Source organism: Micropterus salmoides, unplaced genomic scaffold (assembly GCF_014851395.1).
Source record: "Micropterus salmoides isolate LMB-PRFRI ecotype aquatic unplaced genomic scaffold, ASM1485139v1 Ms_hic_scaffold_1, whole genome shotgun sequence".
Taxonomy (NCBI): domain Eukaryota; kingdom Metazoa; phylum Chordata; class Actinopteri; order Centrarchiformes; family Centrarchidae; genus Micropterus; species Micropterus salmoides.
In genome coordinates, this window is record NW_024040040.1 from 37,923,887 (window position 1) to 37,949,513 (window position 25,627).

A 25,627-nucleotide genomic window follows, 5' to 3' on the forward strand; every position below is an offset into this window, starting at 1 on the left:
CCATGAGTCTCAGCTGTACTTATTAGCATCTTAGTATGCTAAACTGATGTGGAACATTTAATCATCATACCTGCAAAACATTAGCATGTTCGCATTGCGAGCATTTAGTTTAAATACCACTGTGTCTAAGTACAGCCTCACAGAGCTGCTAGTGTGGTGTGGTGTAAATTCTTAAACTGGATTCATATATTCAGTATAAATTATACATGTACTAAGAGCTAAATCATATAGTAGTAAATACTGTATACTTTTGAACCCACTCATGGCCCAGCATCCGTAATGATAGCATGCTGTCATCAATCCTTCATTTGAAGAAATAAGAGAGGCATTACCACTGATGGAGCTGTCTGTTATGAAATTTCCATTTTCATTCATTTAGAAAAATGCTCCCCGCAGTAATGATAATCACACATTATGTTCTGGACAGATGAGAGTGACTGAGACATGATAGTGACAAATGCGGACAGCCAGATAGGGAGGGCAATTTGTCATATGAAAACATGTTCTTTCACTAGATTCTGAGGGATATTTCTAGATCCTTTCCTCCGTTCATATAGCAAAAAATGAATTACCATCGTTTTCAGTGGAAAGTGGAAATAAACTGATGCGTACAGTACTTTTTTCACACTGAAAAGAATATCAATCAGTCATGTTGAGTCTAAACATTTGGACTAAAGTCTTCTAGAGCTGGTCATCTATCCACACAGCAGGCAAAAAGACTAGAAGACCAGCGGAGTTGCTGCGAATTAATAGTTCAGTCTGAGAGAAATTAGTTTAGCTGAAATAAATGTTTGCAGAACAGCTTGTACAGGATCGTACAATCTGGAAGCAATAAAACAGAGATGTGTCGAGTTAATGCAGATATATCGAAGGAGAGTGCGTAATCTCTTACAAATGTGTCCATACACTTTTTCATCTTATACATATTGTAGGCCTAAGGCGTATACACCGAAGCATGCTCTCTGCCAACCTGCAACATGCCAGAACAAGATGTAATACAAGTTATGTGACATTTGCCAGCCTATGTCTGACTCAAAACTAATTTGGGAGTAGCAACTGCATTTCCACAAATGTTTAGAACTGTTTGTCAAAGAATCCTCATCATTGCTGCCTACCCAACAAGCATATTTACAAGGAGAGCGGGTAAATAGAAATGATGGGCGATGTTACAGCTTTTGGTGTGTGGAAAGGAGATGAATGCACCCAGTACAAGGCTACCACCACCTAGAGAAGGAGGGGGGCACTGTCTCGCTGTAAGAAACAGAAAGACATTTAGAGAGAGAGAGAGAGAGAGAGAGACAGAAAGACTGAGATAAGTTCAGCACCACGGACAGCGCGCTGGAGCGCTGAAGAGGAGAAATCAGTTCAGTGGATTTGAGCTGCGCAGCCATGCCTCCTCCTTGAAACTACTGGAGCCCGTACTATAGCCTATGTACACTGCAGTCGCATCCAGGCGTCCTCTTCCTGTGCAGGTGGAGACAAGGTTGTTGTTGTTTTGTGTTATTCGGGAATGGCTAAGTAAGGAGGCGAGATAGCTGCACAGGCCAGCCTGTCTGTCAGCGCGGTCCTTACATCATCTCTTTATTGGAGAGGGAGAGAGAGAGAGAGAGAGAGAGAGAGAGAGGAGAGAGAGAGAGAGAGACACACATACAGTGAGAGTGGAGAGAGAGGAGAGAAAGAGAGAGTGAGAGAGACAGAGTCCGTGCAGCCTGGCTCCTCTTCGCCAGTCCTCAACTGAGAAGCGAGTCTGACGGACCGACTGGCGTTACCACCACCCGGCTGTTTTTTTTTTTCTGAGTGTTTCTTCTCTCCCTCTCCCGTTCTGCTGCGTCCGCACCGGCCGTGAAGATGCACCGGCACCGTCCTGCCCAGGGATTGACGTTGTTATTGCCGGTCGCTTTGTGGATTTTCAGCCACGTCAACGGCGCGCACGGAGCTTTGCCAACAACCCGTAAGTTGTTATTCTTAATTGTTGGATGTGTCCCCCCCTCAAGCGTTGAGAGGGTGAGTCTTGATATGTGGGTGGAAAACAGCCCGGCAGCTCGGGAGCTTAAGAGCCAGACTGCACCGGGGAGAGGGAGAGGGAGCGGGGTTACCTTCTGAGTTTAGACCTACACGTGTTAACTCTTCAGGATCTCCGGTCCATTGATTTTAGCGCCAGGGATTTTATGCTCGTCTAGTGATCAGGGGATTTCAGGGCTTCCAGAAAGGGTTGGATTACTGAATGAATGACAGTGTGTCAGTTGTGGTTTGCTGTTTAGATTTTTTACCCCCGTGCAGTTTCAATCCTGGGATAGAGTGCATTTTAGAGACGAACAGTTTGAAGCCTTTTCACAAATGTTTGGTTCTTTTTAGCCTTTTCGGGATCTTATTTATTTTTGGATTAATATTTGCCTATATAAGATCATTTCTTCAGATTTGTTTTCCCATCAAGTTTTTAGGAGATAGTTATGATCTAATGGACTTTGTGGAACCTGAGTCTTCTCTGTCATTGACCCTGAGGCACATTAAAGCTGTTAAAGTCTTGGTGTGCCGTCTTGGCCAGGTCTCCCTTGGGAAAAGAGATTTCGATCTCAAGAGACTTCCTGGTTAAAAAAAAGGAAAAGGGAGAAGAAAGATGTGTAATTTTGAGCCTATTGCTTATGCAGATCTAGGTTGTTCGTGAAGTTTCTAGCGAATTTTGTTTAGTCCTCTTTCACCAGGTCTGGGCTCCACACTTTATGGTGGAAGACTTGATCTTTTTCTGCTTATTAACAAGTAACATTTTAGTATCGATAGTTTGTTTACACATTGCATAGCCAAATTGTTGTGGGCTACTTGTACATTCACATTGGCAAATTCCCAGCAAAAGCAGGGTGTTATTTCTTTCTCGTGTCTATTTCCCGTGGTACAGCCTGTTTTAATGTATTTGTTAATAATATTTTAATGTGCTATTATTGGTCCTATCTATCTTAAAAGGACCCGTTATGTTTTGTTCTGTATTTTCCCGGAATCCTCCACACTTGGTTCACTGTCATTCCGATGATGCTGACGGCGACTGAGCCGGTGTGACTGATTCTCCCGGTGATCGCCAGGGCTTCTCAGGTCCCGGATGAGTGTGTCCAGGGACGCGTCTCATTAATCATCCCTTCCGACAGACAACAACTGGTGGGACGGCGCCGCGTGTGCGTGCACAGATATGTCTGTGTGTGCGGGTCAGTGAGTGTTAAAGAAGAAAAAAGAGCGAAGGAGAGTTCGAGGAGACGGGCATGTGTGTTGTTCAGAGGTGCGACCTCACAGGTGACACAGAGACAACACTTTCTTTATAAAACTTTATTGATCCCTTTTTGGAAACCATCAGTTTTCTTTCTCCTATCATTTGGCAGGTCTGACTAGGTCAGCCTCAGGTTCCCTGGAGCAAGTAGATATTCAGTGTCTTGTTAAATGAGACTTCTTATGGAGGGCTTGAACAAGGTTGATCTAAAAACTTATGATGAATGAAATAAAATGTTGTTGCTGTGGCCTGGTGAATGCTTCAAATAATTTCTGATTATGTTCTTACATAAATGTATGCTATTTAAAATGTCAGTTTACCATGCAAAATGATAAGCTGTATTTTAAAGTGACAGCACAACAGACATTCACAGTAAACATGATATTGTAAATAGTGAGGTAAAAAGCATTTTTATAAACCATATAAGAAGAATAAAAGAAGGAATATCAAAGTGTGGAGAAGGATTGGGGCAGGATTTGCAAGATAGGAGGCAAGCAAGGAGTGTGTGTGTGTGTGTAGGTGTGAGTGTGAATGTGTGTTTGTAAGAGAGAGAGAGAGAGAGAGAGAGAGAGAGGGAGAATATGTGGAATTGGACCAGCAGTTCCACCATGGAGCTTAAATCCGAGTGCTGACTTTATCCCTCATCAGGGACCGGATGTGAAACACTCGGGGGAATAGACATTGTCATTGGGACCAATGGTCTGAGGCATGGACTAAAAAAGATTAACATTTCCATCCTACCAGGGCAAACACACTGACACACTAAAAGTCAATGGGCTGGTTGACCCACCAACTGTGTGGAGTCTCCCAAGAGCACACTGAAAATGCTCCTGTGAGGTATATATACGTGTGAAAAAGAGAGCAATGAAGTGAGATTTATGTGTGTGTTTTGCTTTCGCTTTCCCTTTTTGTATACGGGGTTGTCTGCATTTGCATGTCCATTTACGTCCATGCGTGTTTGGTTCCACAAATTATTGTATGTTTAGCAGTAATCTGGGGATTTCCTTCAGTGTTTCACAAGCTTGGCCTCGGTCTGTCAGTTTTATCACCTAATTGGCTAGCACAGTGATATCAACTGCTGAACATCTATTGCGCCCGGACAAAATAAAAGGAACATACACACAGCCCCACAAAGCATACATAAGAACCCTCAGAAATACAAAGCACAACCAGAGACGCTCACACTGAACTGAAGAAAAGTAGATTGCGTTTGTCCTTGCTGTGCTTCCGCTGTATGCTCTAATGAGTTGTCACTGTACAGTATGTAAATTTGTTGTTGTTGTAATGTGTCTGAGTCAAGGTCTCTCACTACCTACTATCCTTTCTTTTCCATTTGCAATTCAAATCAACACATTTTCTGATTAAGGGGAATTTCTGACAGGAATATCAGCTTGATGCATTGTGCAATGTGTGACGTACTGCATGTTGTATTTGTATATTTTGTATGCACATATTTTGGAATACATAGTAAGTTTAGTTTAACCTCATTACTTAAAATAAATAGCAAATCTTTGCTTTAATCAGCCTCGAACTCTTCTTCTCTGCGTTGCACCATTTCTATTCATCGCTTCCTGTGTAAAGGACAGTTAAACGGAAAGTAAACGTTAAACATCCTCAGCACCAGAATGTAAAAAGTAAAGGATGTGCCTTTAAGTCAGTGTGTTAGTGACACTGCGGGTGGCTAAATGGGATACCCCTAGAGCCTGTCTGATATAGAATCAGATTAGCCTTTCCTTATCTCATTAAGCATGCCAGGCCATTTGACATAGACATCCATCTGGTTGCACCTCCAGGGCCACACAGGGCAAGGCAGAGTTTACTGTTCTTCAGTACAATTCATTGTATACCATGTGAAACAAAATAAAGGTATTTAGTTGCATCCTGTTGTCAATGAGCCAATTTCACTTCTGCATCAAAGTGGCTCATTTTAAGATTTGGCTGCTTGTGTCTGATCAAAGCAAACAAGAGAATAACCTGATATGTCCTCACAGTCCTACCACAGTAACAGTAGCAGTATTGCTCATTTCTACAGTCAATAAATGAGTCACTGTGACTATTATTGTATCATCAGTCACTGTTGGAAAAATGTAATTGAGAGATGCTAGAATGTTCTAAAAACCAACACATTAACCAACACCCAGGTAAACCTGAAGACAAGTCCTGGGTCTTGTCTTTGTGTATGTGTGCGATGGTTCCCAGTAGGAGGTGGTAGTAATAAGATTAGTCCTGGAGGAAGCTCAATACTTTGTTTGGCCCCTGCGTATTTATGTGTGTGCACCTGCTTGTGTTTTGGGTGTGCGCGTATGTTTTTGTGTCCACACTGGTAGATTTATCACCCATTGACTCAAGTAAAGCCAGTACAAGGAAACAAGGTCTAGTTGTTAATTGAACTACCATTTCTCTCTTCCACTGTATCCTCCTCTGTCTAAATTGCTCTCTTCCTCATGCTTTAAAAAAAAAAAACTATTGCTCCTTTGCACTCCCTCTATTTTGAATGAATCTCCCCCCGCCTCTTTTTCTCATCCTCCTTCTAGCTCTTCCTTGCTCTTCTTGTCTTTCTTTTTGCCTGTTAAATATAGATATTTATTTAAATAAAAAACCTTCATGCACTGCCCTTTTTTTAACTGTCATCCCTAACTACCTCCTGATGATTCCTCTTGCTCCCTCCTACTCGCCCTTATTCCTCTGATTCCCCGGTCTTTCTCTCATCACACTGTTTTTCCCCCCCTCGCCTCCTGTCCTTTTTTCTTGTCCCTAACTTTCTCTAATTCTTTCTATCCGTACTTGGCTCTCCTCAGTGGTTTTATCATCTAACCGTAATCACTTTCCTCCCTCCTCTTATTTTTTCATCTTCTTTTCTCATCCGCCCAGTCTCTCTCCTCATAATCTGTCCCCTTCTCGTTCCACTTCTGATTGCAAATATGTTTGATAAAAAAAACTCCACACTAGCCACTTTTCAAGGGAGTAATGTGATGTGCCTGTTTGTGCATGCTCTTGCAATCTCAAAGCAGCACCTACTTTGTGTGAGTGTGAGTGTGTGTGTGTGTGTGTCCAATGCAACAACCAGACTGACATGGATCACAGCCAAACAGACACAACCACACTGCAGTCTCCTTTTTCAGTCTCATACAGCACTTGCATTCTTCTTGCCCCATCAGAGTATGAATATTTTACACACTAAAACATGAATTCATGACAGTACTTTTGAGACAAAAATGCTTGACCTATAAGCCACTGCTTTATAAAAAGCACTTTATTTTCATTGCACAAGGAATTATAATCGCTTCATTTCACAGCAGCCTATAATAAATGGATATGAATTTGGCTTGGAAAGAATATTTTAACAACTTGCATGATAATGCAAGATGTATGGTTATATGACGAAGAACTGAAAAGCCGGCACCCTTACATGTTTCAAAATATATATTCAAACATGCCCAAAGTAATAAATTGCTAAAACACACATGTTCACGTTTGTGTGAAGGCTTTTTGCAGATTTTCTTATGAATGTCATAGATCACAAGCATAGCAAGCATCAAATTGTAGGAAATGCACTGTCAGAGCACCATGACTGTCGTTTTTCCTTCTATTCCCTGTCAGCCTTATTCTTAGACTGCTGTATTGGTCTCCTTGAAGAATTGAAATTTCTCTCTTGGAAGTGCTACTGCGAGGCTATCTATGTTTCATCGTGGGAGCAAGGCCCAAGTGATACAAATGTACACTGACAAGTCATGCAGTACCATTCCCTTAACAATGTCAGTAATGTAACATGCACACACACTCCCGCACACACAGAGGCCCACACCACTGCAGCTCACACAGACCACCTCTCTTTTGCTCTGCCCTCCTCAGAGACACACACACACACACACAAACCGTTCCTGGTCAGTGAATGTTACTGAGCTCTCATGCATTAATTGAAAACTGAACCCATAGTGGTGACTGTAGAACAGGTGTGTACTTGTGCATGCATGCGTCTGTGTATAAGACACACTGTATGTGTGTACGAGCATGTGTGTGCGTGCATGTGTGTACAAATGCGCAGGATCAGAAGTTATTCTAGTGGAATGTGTTCTCATTAGAACCCATCAGAATCTGTCCACCTCGTTAGACAAGGTTCTCTGAGATGGAAAGTGGACAGGCAGGACAGGAGGAAAGGAGGAAGAAAGAAGGACAAGAAAGAAGGATGAGGAGAGACAGCTCGAGGAAAGACGGTCAGGAGGCAAGGATTTTCTCTGACATCTTGTCATTCAATATTACCGTTGTTATCATAATCTGTAGCTGCATCAGAGCGCAGGCGGTCAGAAAATGGACTGGGCTATGTCACCTAATACTGCACTTCCCTTTGGTAAGACCTGGCTTTTTTACAACTTGATTCATATAATAGCCTTCATAATTACTTTTCAGTTGCTGTGAATATCCACTTAAAACCCGCTTATTGGAGATCATCATCATTTTAAATTTGTCTCTAAAGGACCTAAAGTATTAACACAAAGTGTCAGGGGATACGGAACGTAAAAAAACAAAGTGCTGGTAAAACTCAAAGCCAAAGCAAAATGAAACCAAATAAAATCAGAATACAAGTAAACCAATATTAGATATAAAAAGGACAGCAAAATAAAACCATTAAAACCAAAGATATTTTTTTCCTGTTTCTTTCTGTCAAAAAAGGTTGTAACCTGTGATTTATAAGGTGATACTCTGCTAACCTGAGAAAGTTTAGAAAGCCACAGAGGAGTCATTTTAATTTGGCAGGTGAACCTGCCCCACCAACAGACTGTAGCATGAGGTTTAGATGATGATGTGACTATCCGTTCTTTGGATACTTTTGAACTTCATCAACAATTACAGTGGATATAGCAGAAATAAAGTTAAGCAAGATTCTGCAAGTGCAATGTCTGTTTTATGCTTCACATTTATAAACCAATTCATGATAAACCATGATCTGACTGTGTCCAAAGCAGTCACATGTCTGTCCATTTTAAAAATCTTTTCCACATCAAGCAAGACACAGGACTTAAAACTGGTGCTGATTGTACCTGTAGGAAACCTGACTGAGTTCTGAACTCCCCCTTGATTTCCCCCCCTAGATTTTGCTGTGAGCTTAAGATAGGTGAGGAGGTTCCCAGAACTACATAGAATGGAGTAAAAATCTCGTTTGTTTTAGCCTTAAATTTACCAGTTAAATCACTAAATGAATGCTAATAGATAGGGTCCAACAGCTGCCCTGGATTAATCTTGGGGGAATGCCAGTATTGACCTGCACCAGGGTACAGGAGGTGTTCAAGTAGTTCCAGGATATCAGTGTCAAAACAGCACTGTCAAAAGCAGCACAAAGTACAGTCCCCTCTTTCAGGAGCAGGGAGAAGGTTTAGACACACTGACTTGAACCCCTTGCACGTGTGCTTAAACTACATCAAATACTAGGGAAAGCATCAGTATAAATTAGTTTAGCATCTAACCATCCAAGTGTAGAAATGCAGAGTATATACATAGGCTGTGTATCGAGTTAATATTTAAATAAACAGTAATTGGTAGATATGAATATGCTGAGATTAGGGATGCACCGATCAATACTGATATCCAATACCGGGCGCATTCAATTAAATTACGCGCGTACTACGCGATGAGTCAGCAGCGCGCTGATACACCCGAACATGTTGCTGAGAGCTAACGTAGCATTATTGGACTCTTTGGCAAGCAAGTTATTAGAAGAAGCTAAAGTATATAATGAACAATTTAAGTTCTTTGAAGGAAGCTAGCTCGATATTCTCAGTACAGATACCATGGCAGAGGCTACGAAGAAACAGAAGCAGTTGTCAGAGGAAGCGAGGAAGAGAAAAAGAGAGTGACCGAGCAAACTATTTTACCGGTGTAAGTAATATCGGAATGGCTTTTAACATTACTTGTCTGCGTGAGCCAAAAGAGTTTAAAGGATGCACTTCATCTTCAGACCAGTAAGTAATAACTTCTTAGCTGGCTTGCTGTGTTTTTGTCTGTGCTAGCAAAGTTGTCGACGAGCAAAATGAGCCACAGCCAGGGGGTTAGCCGCTAGCTATAAATCTCGAGTTGATGTTAGCAAACTCGGACATCGGTAACGTTACTGTAAGTGCTCTTGCCTCAGTTGCTGCCTAGCTTTGTTGGCTATCTTGCCACCCAAGTTTAAGGTACTTTATGCTGCTGGCGGGGGTGTGGAGCAGGCAACGCAACCGGGATCAGAAGCCTCTAACGACTTAAAGTTGGCTAATGGCAGAAGCTGCAAGATAGACGCACATGTCTTATGTTGTCGCACTTGCTTGATGTTTGGTAATGTTAGCAAAGACTTTATAGTTTTTGGTAGTAATGTTATAACAAATGCACATGTACAGCTTTCCTATTTTAGACAGCCGTGAATTACACGGTAGAGGCGCCAAATCGCACCAAACCTTACATAATGTTGTCTTACACACGATGAGTGATTTCCAGTGTCTTCCTCACAGGGAGGAATATAGCATATTCATTTTACACTGGTATCGGATCAGTACTCGGCATCGCCCTTCCCAGACACCACTTGTGCTGGGGTGGTGATGGAGCAGTGGATAAAACTGCTTGGTGTGAGAGACCGGGTTCAAAACCACTGTAAGACACCAATGTGTCCCAGAGCAAGACACTTAACCCCTAGTTGCTCCAGAGGCTTGCGACCTTTGACATATATAGCAATTGTAAATCACTTTGGAGAAAAGTGTCAGCTAAATGAATAAATGTTTGTAATGTATCTATGCAATGTGCTGGTCCACCTCAATGGTGGGTAGCGGCGTACCAGTGCTGCATTGGACAGTTTTTACCACACTCTGCAGCACTTTTCGGTCCGAGACAGAGCAGATGAGGCCAACCACCATTGTGTGGGCTCCAAACTTGATAGTGGTACTGGAAATATGTACAGGCATGCAGTCGTTGGTGAAGAGGAAGTAGATAAGGGGACTAAAGACATACTGCTGTGGGATGCAGGTGTGTTGAGGAGGAGGAGTTGTCTAACCTAACATACTCTGTTGGTTAGGAAGTTCAGTATCCTGTTGCAAAAGCTATTGCTGCCCAGGTATTGCTGTTGTCCAAGTTGGAGATGGCGTCCTCTGACACCTGTTTGGGCAGTAGGTGAATTGGAGTGATCCAGTTTGGGTGGTTTGGGGCATGTCCAGGGTCTCGAAGCGCTTCATGATGGTGGGCAGTGCAATGCTCTATCCCCCCCCCCCCCTTTTTGTTTTAACACTTAGGGACTCTAACCCTAATGGGACTCTAACCCTTTAACACTTAGGGACTCAAACCCTTCCTTAGACGCTTGGCCCTGTGACATTTTGAAGATTATAGTCAGGACTGCAGTCAGCTGCTCAGCACAGGGCCTGAGCATTCATTCTTTTGTGCCATATTCCTGCTTAGTGCAGTACACACGTCGGTAGGTGAGAAGGGCTGGTTGTCTGCCTGTCAAAGCGGGCATAAAAGTTTGTAAACTCATCACGGAAGGAGGTGTCACTGATTGGGGGGTAGTGGGTTTGTCGTCCATGATGGCCTGGATGCCTTGCCACATGCATTTTGGGTCAAAGTTGTTCTTGAAGTGCTCTATAATCTGTAGGTTGGAGCTGTGCTCATTCCTCTTGATGCCTCTCTTCAGGCTAGCCTTGGATGAACTATCGGCCTGCACGTCACCTGATCTGAAAGCGGTGTTGCATGCCTGCAGTAGTGTGGCAGACCTCTGTTGATCCACGGCTTCTGATTTGGGAACATTGTAGTTCGTTTTAAGGTGTTGACACTGTTTATGGTGGAGGCATTATCCATGTCGATGTGGGAGTCCAGGGTGGCCAACATACTCCAGTCTGTGTGTTTGAGCCGGCGCTGTAGTACAGATTCTAATAAATGGGTTATTTTGTTTTGTGTCAAACAACCAAGAAGGAATTATTAGTGCAGCAATAAAGACATGAACCCTCATGTTCTGAGATTGCTCTCCAGACTATTATTATTTTGTAATATCATTACCGCTCTCTGTTTGCTTCAAATCCAAGCTGATTATTTCCCAGCTAACGTCCTACTGGTAATTAGCTGGTGCACTATTATTAAGGAAATATAACAATATTTGTAATCAGTATTTTGAGCTTTGATCCAGCATGATTGATGTGGCCCCTGACTTGAAAAGCAAGTGTGATCCATAGTAAAATGGCAGGTATATGCACAAAATGGTAAAAAGAAAATGACATTAGATGAATAAGGTTTCCTGAAACCATGTAAGTCATTAAAAATATGTTAGCAGAATCATAAAAAAATCATGTGATAATCAGAACAGCAGAGAGATTTAATTGTGTCATAATGTGAACTTTAAATGACACTGCACTACTGTACTACTGTATTATTCAGTATGCCCACTGCTCTGCATAAATCTTCAAATCATGTCAAAGTTTTAGTAATTAAGAAAAAACGCTTGATTTTTCCTTTGCTATGAGTGTGATATTACATATCAAAGTATTGATTTGCCACAAATGCCAAGTATTGAAGAGAGGAGATATTAGTTTTTTTTGCAGGACAGCAATGATTTTCATTTGAGTTTCAAATATATGGCATTGATAAGACTGATTAATCATACATGCATAATTTAGTCATACTGAGTACATTACACAGTGAGTACAGCAATTCAATCAGACTTTGAACTAATTACATTAACTAATTAGTTATTGCTCATGTAAAAATAATAGGTCATTAGCCAAGGGTTTGCCAGTGATCTAGCAATAAAAAGCCATAATCTTGATTATAGAGTTGCATTGAGCGTATTATCAGTGGAGAATTAAACTGTTGCTTTTGCTTGACTCCCTCTTTGGCTTTAACCTATATTCTGCAACATTAACCCTTGTGCCTGATGTGCAACATGATGAATCTGGGGATTACACATTAAAAACCACAGCACAACATCTGTTAAAGTCAATTATGCGTCCACACGCACACACACACACACTAACACACACAGCTATACTCTCTTCATTGATGGTGAGTCTCACCATGTCTATGTCTCAAAGTCTTCATCTTTTTGTCACTCCATACAGACAGTAGGTAGCAACAGTCAAAATGTGTGCGTATCTGTGTGTGAGGGAGCGAGTTTGTGTTTTTGTCAGACCGTGCATGTACGTACATGTGCATATACACAAGTCCCTTTCTGTCATAATGAATGTTGGAAATCTAGCCACCATCTCATGTGGAAGAGTGCTGTGGAAAAGGGCATTGTGCCGCAGCTAAGACAAATGTTGTTATTACTCTCAGCCTTTGCATTCAATTTGTTTTTTAAGCCGCTTGAATACTCCATTTACAGCCCAAGATTAAGTGAATTAATCTTTGGGCTACTTCCATTGAAGAAACACTCCTCCTTTTCTCTTTAGACTCAGAGGAGAAGCACAGAGGCAGAATGGGGACACAATGTAGCCAGCAAGTCACTGGGAAAACATAACCTGTGTATTTCTGTGTGTGTTTGTATCTCTATTTCTGAGGTGAAGCTACAAAATATGCATGTACTTGTTATGACACTGTGCATGACTTGGTCTGTGTATGTATGTCTCACTGTAGTGCATGTATGAGTGTTTGTGGAGATAAAGGGCAGACGAAATGCCACTGGGATGGCAGCAGGAGTTGTCTGTCTTGTTAAATGCGAACTAGGGATGAAACGATTTCCAGTTTAACGATAAATGGCAAAATTCCTTACGGTTTTTATTACTGTACACATTTTAATTACCATGATAACCAGGTTTGGTTACTATATTATTATAAACTCAGGGCAAATACTGTCCAGCATCAACCAAAGTTAGCAACAGTCTCCCAGAAGCAGGCGTGCATGCGCAGTATGCAACGTGGGTTTGTTTGGGTCAACAACGGCATTTTAGTTTTAATGAGAGCTGAGGGCAACTTGATTGAAGAAAATGACCTTCTAGTGAACGCAGGGTGAGTTAACTTTTAGCTTTGGTTTGTCTCTCTGACTTGCTAACAGCTTGTAAAGTGAAGCCCTTAGTGTTAGCTGCTCTTGTAAAAACGCTACACATTGTTCTGCTGCTGTATGCGTTGGGTGTCTGCAGACTCTATTCGTCCACTGCACATGATAACACGTTACACAGTTTAGTCAACCAACCAGCATATCTGCTTCATTTTAAATCCAGCAGCTATCAAATTAGTTGTAAAAGTGTCGGAACAGGAGAAACGCTACAGACTCCTGTATTTACGTCAGTTGTTGGGCTCATTGCAGTTACTATCACTGTCTTCTAAAGACTTATTTGTTTTGATGTAATTGTGTAAATAATATATAATACAAAATCTTGATAATGCACACTTAAATAGTTTTCATATATTTTATTGTTTATGCAAACAAAATGGCAATTTCATTTCTGATTTTCTGATGTGTATGTCAGTTCATCCTAATCTTTTTCGGCACATTTTTACAATACCGTGATAATACTGATAACCGTGATAATACTGATAACCGTGATAATACTGATAACCGTGATAATACTGATAACCGTGATAATTTGTCACTATAATCATGATATGAAATTTTCATACTGTTTCATCCCTTATGCGAACATTTCTGCTAAAATGACACCACTGCTTCCAATAGACTTGGCTTAGTGAGAAATAGATCTCAGAGTGTATACAAGGTATAAGTTACAAGGTTATTTATTTGTCATTATACAGCACAAGGTTGTATAATGAAACAAAATTTGTTGTCCCTTCAAGCTACAAGTAAGTGTAAAATAAATTATGATAACTATAATAAAACAACACATAGAGTAATTATATACATCTATACATACACGTATTCACCCTGAACATACGTTGTTGTTTGTTTCACGTATGTGCGTGCATGTATTTTTGGATCTGTTGCTCAGTACAGCAAGTGGACAAATGTTCATTGTGTTCCCTGGGTGTTTTTATGTGTGTGTGAGGAATTGGATCTATGCAAAAAGATGTTTCTTTATGCATGGTTCCATGCATTGTGCCCTTGTGTTCATGTGGAGTGCGTGTGTGTGTGTGTGTGTGTGTGTGTTTGGACTGGCTCAGCCAGGAGGACACAGTGGTTAAAGGGCGCTGTAATTGGGTATGTCAGACAGACCTGGTCACTTGCAGAGTCTTGGAACAACCTCTAGCAGGATTGACACAAACACTAGGATTGACACAATAGTGTGAGTGTGCTTTTGTGTATTTTTGGCGCCAATTCCGCGCACAGTAGTTATAATATTGGGTATCTGCTGATACTGAGTCCAGTCCGATGCTTATATTTATATAAATGTATCGGACACATTGAAATAAAAAGCTTTCTAAATTTGGACTCCAGCGCTCAAAGAGCCCACAAACCAACAGCCATGTTTAACTTCTGTCTGCCATAAAGTTATTTATGGAATCAACATTAAATTACAACAGCGGATACTACCTGCCGCTGCATTTGTCATTTTATCTGGTGGAAGCGACGGTCTGCGCCAGCTGAACACTGCTCTTTCAATCCATGTATTTTGCCAACCTGGGAGTCAAACACCAGTGTGACTAAACCATTTTTCACAAGGATTCTAATTTTCACTCGTATATGCAGTGAAATGCTGCACTATAGGCACACAAGCAGGCTGAGTTTAGTAAAGAAAGGATCTGCTTTTGATCGGCTTTATTTTATATGCTGATCCATTAAAATATGCCTGGATCGACCCCTATATCATTCCTCAGGATCTGCTCCAGACATCCGTAGAAATTTTTTTGTATGTACAGAAAACCAGTTTGTATGTAGTCTGTACTGCAGACCACCTGCCTTGGCTTTAACACATCTCTGAGAGTGTGTGTGTCTGTGTGTATGCACGTGTATAGCAGGTTAGGGGAGTGTGTAGGATTAGACCCTTGTGTGGAGAAAAAAAATAGCTTTGTGTCCATTAGATGGAGTAAAAAAGAGAGTTGAGGCTAGATGTGGATATGGTCCATTAGCTCTGGTTCAAGGTGCTGTTACAGTGTAAGCTAAGATTAGTCAGACAGGGGTCACTGCTTCGTCTTTATACCCTTCTTTCACCTGCCTTCTCTCTGCCTTCTATATTTTTCTTTCACGGTGGCTTTCTTTGTCTTTTTCTCCCTCTCTTGGTCCCCATCTGTCTTTGTCTATGTGCTCTCTCCTTCCCTCATTTCTCTCTTTTGTCAGTCAGACTGTTTTACCCACTCGGGTTGCCTTTTACTCTTACCCTATCTAACGCCACATTGTTTCTGTCTCTGTTCACATAGCTTCCCCATTCACATCTTGGTCATCTGACTTCACGTAACCATTTTGTCTCACAATATCTTGCTGTCTGAAACGGGTACATTTCACCTCTCCGTCAAGCTGTCTAGTTTATCAGGTCTAGACAACACAAACACAACTATTAAATTTACTTGACAAAAGCAGCAACCCTTTTTTGCTTACCATGGAACTAATACAGGGCCCACAGCTCCTCTCAGATTAAGTATGCAGGTGGAGCTGTTTCAGTGTCATTTTTGCAGCATTAAGATAAAATAAGGCAAGGTAAATTGATTTGTACGGCACATTTCATACACACAGGTAATTCAAAGTGCTTTACATTAGTGATATACCGATTAAACGGGCTGATACCTGGCATTTTGAGATAATCGGGATTGGGCCGATACCCGCACTCTCTAGAACGAGTATATAAAAAATGTCTGTGTGGCTGCTGTGGAATGATGTTAGTGAAGGTTTGGGCTGGGCGGTATATCGGTGTTATGAGGTATACCATTAGGGCTGAACGATTTTGGAAAATAATGTAATTGCGTTATTTTTCTTTTTTTTTTTTTTTACCAATATTGCTCTTTACCTTCTGTATTATTCAAAATGGACAAGCAGTAAATCAGTGTATAGTATGACCAACACAATATTAGAACTACACTGTTCTTTCTTGTGGGTCAGGCCTGTGTTATGATGAATTAGGTAAAATTATTATTATGAGCAATGGTGGAAAAGATATATCAAATTATAATAATATGAGAAAGATAATTTGAGTCAGATTATTTCAACGATTCATCGATGCGTCATTTAAGCTGATAGCTGAGGTCTGCGGCTTACTTTGGCTAGCCTTCAACTCAACAATCAATCATGATTTCAGTTAAATGCTAAAGTTGCTGTTACTGTTACCTTGTCTGTGGTCAGCTGGCAGAACACCGGTGCTGATCAGATGCGTGTGGTGAGTTTTTGTTTTCTTTAGCTTGAACTAATCCCATACTTTGGACACTTTCTTTTTTGTCCCTCGCTATTTTCTCTCTCTTCTTCCACTTTGCAAACAGCTCCATTATTATCACGTCGTGTTCACAGCGTAAGCGCGATGTGCGACAGTTAAAAATTTCCCTGCGAAACACTGTAGTGTTTAGTTATATGGATTAAACGAAGCATTTTATTAATCGATTTCATCGATGAATCGTTTCAACCCTAGTGCAGACGAAGCATCAACTTCGTCTGCAGACTGCTTTCCTCTTGGGTGTCATGTGACCAGAGTGTAATCACAGCTGTTGCGATTAGAAAATCTTGTTTTATTACATTGTGATAATATCGCAAATGCCATTAATCATTCAGCCCTAATACCAATATAATTTCAAAAGTGTAAGTGTAATTACAAAGGTGAAATAAGAAACAATCTACTACAAATGGTCAAAATATGCCCCCTAACACCGACCTGACCAACTTAGCAGAAAAAACAGATATATATTTTATATCGGTATTCAGCCTAAAAGGTACCGGGATAATTACTTTTGAGCCCTAAATTTCGTCAGTGACAATTGTCTTTTCTAAACATATTGTTATACGGGAGAGAATAATCCAGTCGAATGACATCACTTCTGACAAACTGTACCCCACTCTCCCTTAAACACCAGTCATGTTCTGAAATCAAGACATTACTGGCTAAGACAACCATGCATATTAGATTGTACTCATGGAATAATAGAATGAAATATTACTTTTCTTTGTTTTGATATTGGCATTATATATCAGCCATTGGCCACCCTGCTCTCTAAATATCGGCATCAGCCATTGAAATACCCATATTGGTCAACCATTACTTTTACATAATGCAACAATAAAAAAAACACCATAAAAAACATTAAATGGAAAAAAATCTGCAGTTGTTTTAAGTGGCTTCAGTCTTGCGTGGAATGTCTTCACAGACATCTCAAACTTTATTGTATGTCGTGGTCTATTATCTCTGTGAGATCAACAATAGGTGTAACAGATCAGCTAACTAAATGGCACAGTTACCCAACCAAAAAATGAAAGGTATCCATTAAGGGGCTTGCTTTTGATCAGTAAGGGATTTTAATTATTGCCACCATACCTCTGCAGTTACTGACTAGGGCTGGGCCATATGGCCAAAAAGTCATATCCCGGTACAGTTGGACAGAATTCCGGTAATAAAATGTATATCTGTATTTTCTGTTAAGCGGGCTGGGGAGGGGAGCGAGCGGTTATAGCGGGCATGTTTTTACTATTTTTAGTAACTTAGCTTGTTTCTTATTTCACCATTTTAATTATACTTCATTCTCCATCTTAAGTATCACTCACTTACTGAATTCGCCTCCTTCAGTTCTCTTCACAGACCTACCATAGCTCTGCTGCAAACAGCCATTACCAGTACCAGCTCAACTCGCCTCGACTCTACTCGACTCGGTTTGGCTGTGTTCCGTTTTCCATTGCAGATAGCACCCAGAGATAGCAGCCCTCAATGTAGCTAGTTGTCACAGCTGCATGTTGAGGAGGCGTGTTGACGACGTGGCCTATCAAAACAAAACCAACGTGGTAGCTAACGAATAACATCTAACTGGTGTGTTCACTGTTGCTTTACCTGGTCCGCTCTTGTAAAATATCCACTGTGTTGCGACTGGAAACGTAATCACTGATAAATGTTACAGTGTGTCCCCTAAGCTGGGCGGCCTGCCGAAGTAAAGTTTATGTGTGGGAAACACTGACTGAACCACTGCTTTTCTTTTTACAAGCCAGGTCTCAGTGTCAACCAGCACTGTGTCTCCCTCCATCTTATTAGAGAGTTTGTGAGTAGACGGCTGCGTGCAGACCATAGACTGTAGGTGCGGACGCAGAGGGAGGGGCGGGGCTGCGTGGTGAGAGGAGCAAACTCTGACTGGAATTGTCTAATTTCATATCTCTTTTGAAATTATATCAGTATAGCTCATATACCGACATACCGCCCAGCCCTAATTAGTAGCGCATTGATATAGTAAGCCTAATGATTGTGTGTGAAAATTTGGCAGCGGTGGTCACAGTTCAGCAGTGGTACAAAGCCGCTCCTGAATGCATATAGGGGAAACACTAAGTATATACTTAGTATATACGTAATATACTTAATATAAGATATTTAATTAGTTAAATGGTTTAATCGGGACTAGTTGACTATTCGAATAAATAACAGATTAGTCGACTACAAAAATAATCATTAGTTGCAGCCCAAGTAGTGACTATGGCCAGTGAATGAATTCATCATCCAGATTCTGCTTGTGAAAAATAGTGTTAAGTTCTTAAATTCCTGAAAGTGTTCAGGTTACTGGAAAATGCTTCTGTATTGGAATATAATTTATGTTTGTTTTTCTGCCATGACCCCTCCTCCCACACACAATACAGTCTGTTAAAATGCTCTCCAGCAATAATTCCAGTTAATCCTGCCCTTTTGTAGAAAGAGGTCAAATTACTAATTAATATATACTGTGTGAGTTTATTAACAATGAGCTCAATTTAGAGCTGCTGAGAGTGCCACAAAGAAAATATTAAAGACAGCAGCACAGTTGTGAATTGACTCAGGTCAATCCTTTACCAGCTCAGTTGATTAATTTGGAATTTCATTAATTACCCATTAAACTGTTGGTTAATGAGTGCACGCCACTGAAATTCACGGCATGCTTCACATTTCCAAATTGTGATCCCAAATGGAAATATTTGGGAATTAGTTTTAATATCCTTACTTTAATATAAATGCTGATTCTGTCTGCTGGCATCTCTATCAGTCGTCTAGAGATGAAATGATGATGGCCAACATGAAGGGGATTACGGCAAGGCTGATCACAGATCAGTTTCATCTCTTTAATCTGTGTCTGGGATGAACAGGGATGCTGAGTACACGCACACACAAATAGGCAGGCGGACAGACAGGAAACTGATTTATAGATTTATCTAGTCAGCCAGCACCCTACTATGCCCCTGTATTTCAGCAGCTTGGGTGATGGATAGAATATGTAAGCATCAATTCCTGTATCCACGTTTTGAGTATGAATGGACCATTGAGTGTATGTATGTAAATATGGGCAGGTATGTGGTGTTTGGGGATTGCACAATCACACGCGACATACACATATACACCCACATGCACAGCACCAGAAGTCTTCTTCGCTTTTTTACTAAAGAGGCAGAAAAGTGTGTTATCGATTGACTGTGAGAGCAGAGCAGAGGCAAACGTTCTTTGGCATTCTTTGAAGGACGCGGTGCAAAGTGCTGCCCTGAAAGCTCAGTGTGGGGTCTGATTCTTTGGCGGGATATGAAGCTTGTTTAGTCTGTGCATCCAGGTGTGTAGCCAAGTCTTTATCGTCCGGTCAGTGGCAGAGGCCAGTGTGGTAAAACTTTATTTTGTGTTTTTGTTGTTAATCACTTTGTTTCTTTCTTTTTTGTTTGTGTTTAGAATAGCTCCCTCCCTCTTATGGTGTTCATCCCATCAGCTGTTCTGCAGAAATCATTTAGTAATCTTGGGGGTTTTAAGTATGCTTGGACTGTCATCATATTTTATCATTGTTTGTATAATATATTTTAATGTGCGAAGTTCTTTATTCTTTCATCAGCTCACAAAAGTTTAAAACTTATTTATTCATTTTTGTTGGCTATATAATAACACCCTGTTCATGGCAAGTTTTTCCAGCCCAGTTTGTTTCTAGTAGCTTATTTCTTATCTCACCTTTTTAATTCTACTTCATTCTCCACCTTATTTAAGTGTTTACTCACTAATTAATAATCTGCTCCCTTTCCCTTCAGTTCTCTTTTTCCCCACACACATGCAAACACCCACACCTCTGCTGCAGACACAGCGCGTGCCCCACCTCTTCTTGTCTCTCTCTCTGTGTATGTGTCTGCTCTGCAGACTTTCTCCAACAGCAGTATAAAGACACAGAACTTGTCTTCTGGATTTTTCCAGCTGCGATTCACTTCTCAGCAGCAGGTGCGCCGTATGTGGAGGAGGCTTGTTAATGACTTAGCCTATCACAACAAAACTAATGTGGGAGCTAACAAATGACATCTGCAGTGGTGTGTTCTTTGTTGTTTTACCTGGACCGTGCTGGTAAAAGATCCACCGTGTCTGCGTCTTGTAATGTAATAGATAACAACTCTCTCTGTGTTTTTCTGCAAAATGCTAAAATGGGCCGTTAAACATACCTGGGTGGCCATTAATATACCTGCCTGCCTAAGTTAAGTCTATATTTGGGGAAACACTGGTAAGTAATTACCTATCATCAGTATATATAAATATGTCAGTTTATATTTAGTGTTTTGCACAAAAAAACTCTGTTATCAAATGTGAGAATGTGAGATTAGACTGACCAGTACGTTAGTTGGAACAGAAAAGAAACTCCAATTGCCAAGTTCCAACCATAAATTTGGATTAATTGGACCACTCATTCTAATATAACAGATTTGAAAGTAGTTACTTTAAAGAATCAGTCCTCCCATAACCTTTAGATGCTCTTTAGCAAGAGACTGTAAAAAATTACCAATTTCAAGGAGTGAAACTTGCCAGTTGAAAAGTTGATAGCCGTCACATTTATTGGGCTTTAGTTTTATATAAAATTTGTCAGTTGGCAATCAATGACCCCGCGACCCTGTACGCAGGATGAGCGGTTGACGATGGATGGATGGATGGCAATTAATGATTTGAAAAAAGTGCACTGTATGTTTTGTCGTACTGCAAGATACTTTGGATAAAAGCATCCATTAAACGGCTTACATCAGACCAAACACACAAATTAACTACAAAAGGTTTTTATTCAGTCTGTCATTTCAAAGTCTGTACTCATCCAGCAGTTTAACCAAACCAAAAGTGTTAAACGGGATAATTATTTAGATATCAATAATTTAATTGTGTCCTCTGCGCACCCTGCTCCTCTTCTCTTTCGGTCTTCTGGATTGCTCTAACAAAATCAAGTAATCGCACTTACACCTGTACTCTTTGGATGCAGACGTACACACACACAAAAAACACACAGAGACGCAGAGACACACACACTCGGTGAGCTACTTTCATCTCCCAGAAGAAGGGAGGCATGGGGAGAGTAACAGAGGACAAGGGCACTGGAAGTGTTGTGTTTAGTCAGCAGAGTGTGTCAGCCAGCTAATGGACAGACAGGCCACAGACTCTCCTTGAATGGGATCCAAAACCATTAGCAACTCACACACTTCAAAGGGTGGTAATGGGTGATCCTGTGAAACCATCCTAAAAGAGAGAGTGTGTGCGTGTCTTATTTACCTCTGTGCATGCTTGTTGTGCATGTAAGCTTGTTTTTGCATGTGAGATTCAGGGCATTATTCCCTCATGAAGACACACACGAGTGAAAATAGAATGACTGTGGGTTCCTCACCAGAAAACCTCAATGAGATTGTACCAGTTAGCTTAATATGTGCTCAACATGTGATGTTAAATTTTAACATATTATGGTTTACTTTGGTCTAAGACATCAGTGTACATTGTGTATTTATGTTATTCTGTGCAGTTTGTAGCTGCTGAGATTATCTATTAGTATTTAGAAGTAAATGAAGTATCATCTATAGATGGATAGTGGTAAATGTATCCGTTTTGTAAAAATGGAATTTGGTAGTAAACAAGAATGGTGACTTTTATTGACCAACAAACGGAGTGATAACCTGTAATACTTGAGATCAATGTGACCTTCGTCTACTCGTCTACAGAAATGCATTCACCTTATATTTAGCTGTGTTAGTGGCAGGCAGACTGAAATCTCTTGGCATCAATTTGATGGACTGCCATGAAAATGTGTACTGATGTTCATGGCTCTCAGAGGATGATCTGTAAAATCCCCTGACCTTTCACCTAGCCCCATCATCAGGCCAAAGTTTCTGTTAAATGAGCCTCAGCTATACTTAGTGTGTCAGCCAACGTAAGCATGATAGTCTTAACGATGTGCACTGAATGTGTTTTTACTCTTCAAATCTGTTGTCTTCAGTTTTACCTGTAACTAAAATGATTGCCTGTTGGGCTCCGAGCGCTGCTACAACGCGAGTGACCTACACTACAATACTGTGCTTGAACGCATCCTGTGTTGACAGATGGAGGACTAAAGCTGCTGCTGCTCTGCTAACCTGCTGCTTCTCCTACGCCTTCTGTGTAGATGTGGTCTACACAGAAGGCTTTACACCATGTAAGCATTTTACGTAAATGAGGGCCTGTTGGATGTACAGTTTATTTATATGCATTAACAGCAGGGAGCTGCCTCCTTTGTACCTTTTTTAACTTTATGCTAATCTTGGGGTCCACGCACCTGAAAAAGATGAAACAGAGTTTAACAATAGTGGCTGAGTGTGTAACTTGGTCTATGTCGGATTTTTGAAGTAACCTTATATGTCGTGTAACAGCTGTAGCACAGAAGGTCACTGCCCACTCTGCCCTGGAAACTCCTTAGCTGGTGCATGGGATGTATCTGGAAAGGAGTAAACAAAATACATAAATCTGTCTATACACAGTACACATGTCTTTCCCTTGTCCTCTGTCTTCAGTCTTTCCTTGACCTTTCTCTCTGCTTCCTACGTTCTTGGCTTCCTGTTTATTTCCTTATCTTTTTGTCTTTTTCTTGATTTCCTTAAAGCTGTAATCTCTCCCGTTTGCTGTTTGACAGCCACGTGAAAGAGTTGAAATCACTTAATCACACTAATTGTACAGTCTATGACTGATGGCAGCGTATCGACAAGAACTTCTAAGAGCATCAGCATGCTGCTGTAGTTGCATTCAGCATTTCAGACTTATACTTAATCTGGCGCTTCTGTCCATAATCACTTAGAAAAACACCATAATCAAAGTAAGATGATATGATGGCCTGACAAGGAAATGCTACAGTGGGCGTGAAGTGCACTTCCCTTTTCCAGCAACAACTCTCATAGTGCTCTCGAGCAAGGCACTTAACCTCTAAGTCGTCCGGTACATCTGTTTAGTGGCCACCACACTGACTGTACTGAGTATCAGTCAAAATGTGTGTGTGTGTGTGTGTGTGTGTGTGTGTATGTGTATATGTTACACTCCGTACCCCTGCAACTGCTTCTCCAGATTGTTACTGCAAATGTAATCAACCACCATGTATGGCTGGAGCATTACAGCAAAATACAGCACGTGTTTTAGGACATTTCTGAGCAACCAATTAATTACACTGCTTGTTTTACATAATTGCAGCCCTTCACTATAATATAACCATGATTTTTGTCAAAATATAAATATACCAACATTTCTACCCCTCTTTGGTGCTTTTGCACAAATCAGAGAAAGACACACGAGCCACATAAATGCATGACAATCCAAATTTCTGATTGTTAATAAATGTCACGTAAAGTGTAATCATTCAACAGTGTAACAAATCACATTACCTTCACAGACATAATGTGATTTAATTACACGTTGAAAAGGTTGAATTAAATATTTTTGTCTGGCCTTAATATTCTTCTGCTGAGTAAAATGCCCAGGAAAATGTCATCTTACTCCATCATCCACAACGGGTTCTTTGTACTGTGGTCTCGCATGCTAAATCTACCTTTTTTTTTTTGTAAAATATTTATTTCTGTAAAATGTATTTTTGTTACAGCTAGAAGGCAAGTATATTCCAGAAAGAAATGTTGGCCATTAACTCCACTATATTTAAAAGTCACTTTGCAGAATTTTAAATGATTGGCTCAGAAATTATTGCTGTTTTGGCAGGTAAAAATATTGTATCTGCGAATTTCATCTGTCAGGAATTCTAAAAACATCTAACCAGTGTAGAGAATTACATTCTCATAGTGAGGATCCATCTGACAGTGACCATTTATTAATTTTGATACACATTTTACTGCTAATGCTTTTGAATGGAGGTTTATTTTATTGTTTTTCTGTTGAGGGATTGAAGTTAGCTAGTTCCGGTTAGATTGATGTTGTGAAATGTCACAGTTTGGTTAAGTTTAGGCACCATAACTACTTGTTTAGGAAAAGATCAGGGTTTGGGTTAAAATGACTGCATAACCTATGTGACTTAATTTACGCAAGTTAAGTAACGTTACTTACGTAAATTACTAAAAATAATAAATGTCAACTTTTTGTTTCACACAGGAAACAAACACAGATCTCCTGGTTGAAAGCCCTGTTTCTGACCCACCAGTCCACCCCAACCACGTCCTTACATGCACTTCACTGTTAATGTTGAACAATGACCCTGAAAGGCTTCCCCCAGTGTGTTGAACTATGACACTAAAGGGTGCCAAGTGCATTTGTACCAGATGCCGAAGGACGTGACAAGGTGTAGCTACAGTATTTGACACCCTCTGGCAATGAGAACCAACTGAGTACTTCTTCCACCTCTGATGCCAGTACAGAACTGTCGCTTTTTGTCACACCAGAAACAGCTACAAGTTGTTGTTTTGCCTGGTGCCACAGTGGGAATTGCTGCTCTTGATTCCGCACCAAAACATGTTAAACATAAATTATGCTGCTAAAGAACAGATCACAGGAGCTACATAATACAACACAAATGCTTGTGATTGTAGTGTACTTGGATGTATTTAGAGAATACCCAAGAGGGTATGTCTAAAAGAGTACTGTACAGTAGTGATAAATGAAATACAATGCTGAAGCCAACAGTGTGCCAACACTACAGTATGTACAGTAAATGCAGAAGGTACGTGGCAATGTACAGCAGTATCTGCAACAGTGCTGCAGTATCTGAGGTCACTGTTATTCCTGTTATATTACTGTTATGAGTATTACTTTTTCTCCAATAGAACATCAATGTATTTTGTATGTGGGCCCTATATTACCAGGGCTTGATATTAAATGTATCTCTTTTCTTGCATAATGTAATGCGCCCTGATCCAGTTGTCTTTGTTTCATGCTTAATGCATAACATACTGTACACTGAGTTCTAGAGCTGTAGCAACAATGAGTTTAGAACTCGAAGCTTCTACAGATCATTTCATCGATGCATCGTTTAAGTAGTTTTGCTTGGCGATGGCCAAGCTTGGCAGACTGTAACATTACAGAGTTGTGGTTTTCTTTTATCTTGAAATAATCCTGCTCTTTGGACACTTTCTTCTTCATCCCTCGCTATTTTCTCACTCTTCCTCTA

The 25,627-nt window shown here is 40.6% G+C and overlaps 1 protein-coding gene and 1 long non-coding RNA gene across 2 annotated transcripts in view; both read left to right on the forward strand.

Moving 5' to 3' along the window:
* The first annotated feature begins 1,362 nt into the window (after positions 1-1,362).
* Positions 1,363-25,627, forward strand: part of cntnap2a (contactin associated protein 2a) — a 387,477-nt gene continuing 363,212 nt past the window's right edge. Inside the window, exon 1 of the mRNA XM_038726358.1 lies at positions 1,363-1,951. Within this exon, the coding sequence (XP_038582286.1) occupies positions 1,849-1,951 (103 nt within the window). The 5' untranslated portion in view covers positions 1,363-1,848. The remainder of the gene's footprint in view (positions 1,952-25,627) is intronic.
* Positions 8,579-25,370, forward strand: LOC119908595. Its single transcript, XR_005445312.1, has 2 exons — positions 8,579-9,127; positions 24,616-25,370. It is a non-coding gene; the product is annotated as an uncharacterized LOC119908595 (long non-coding RNA).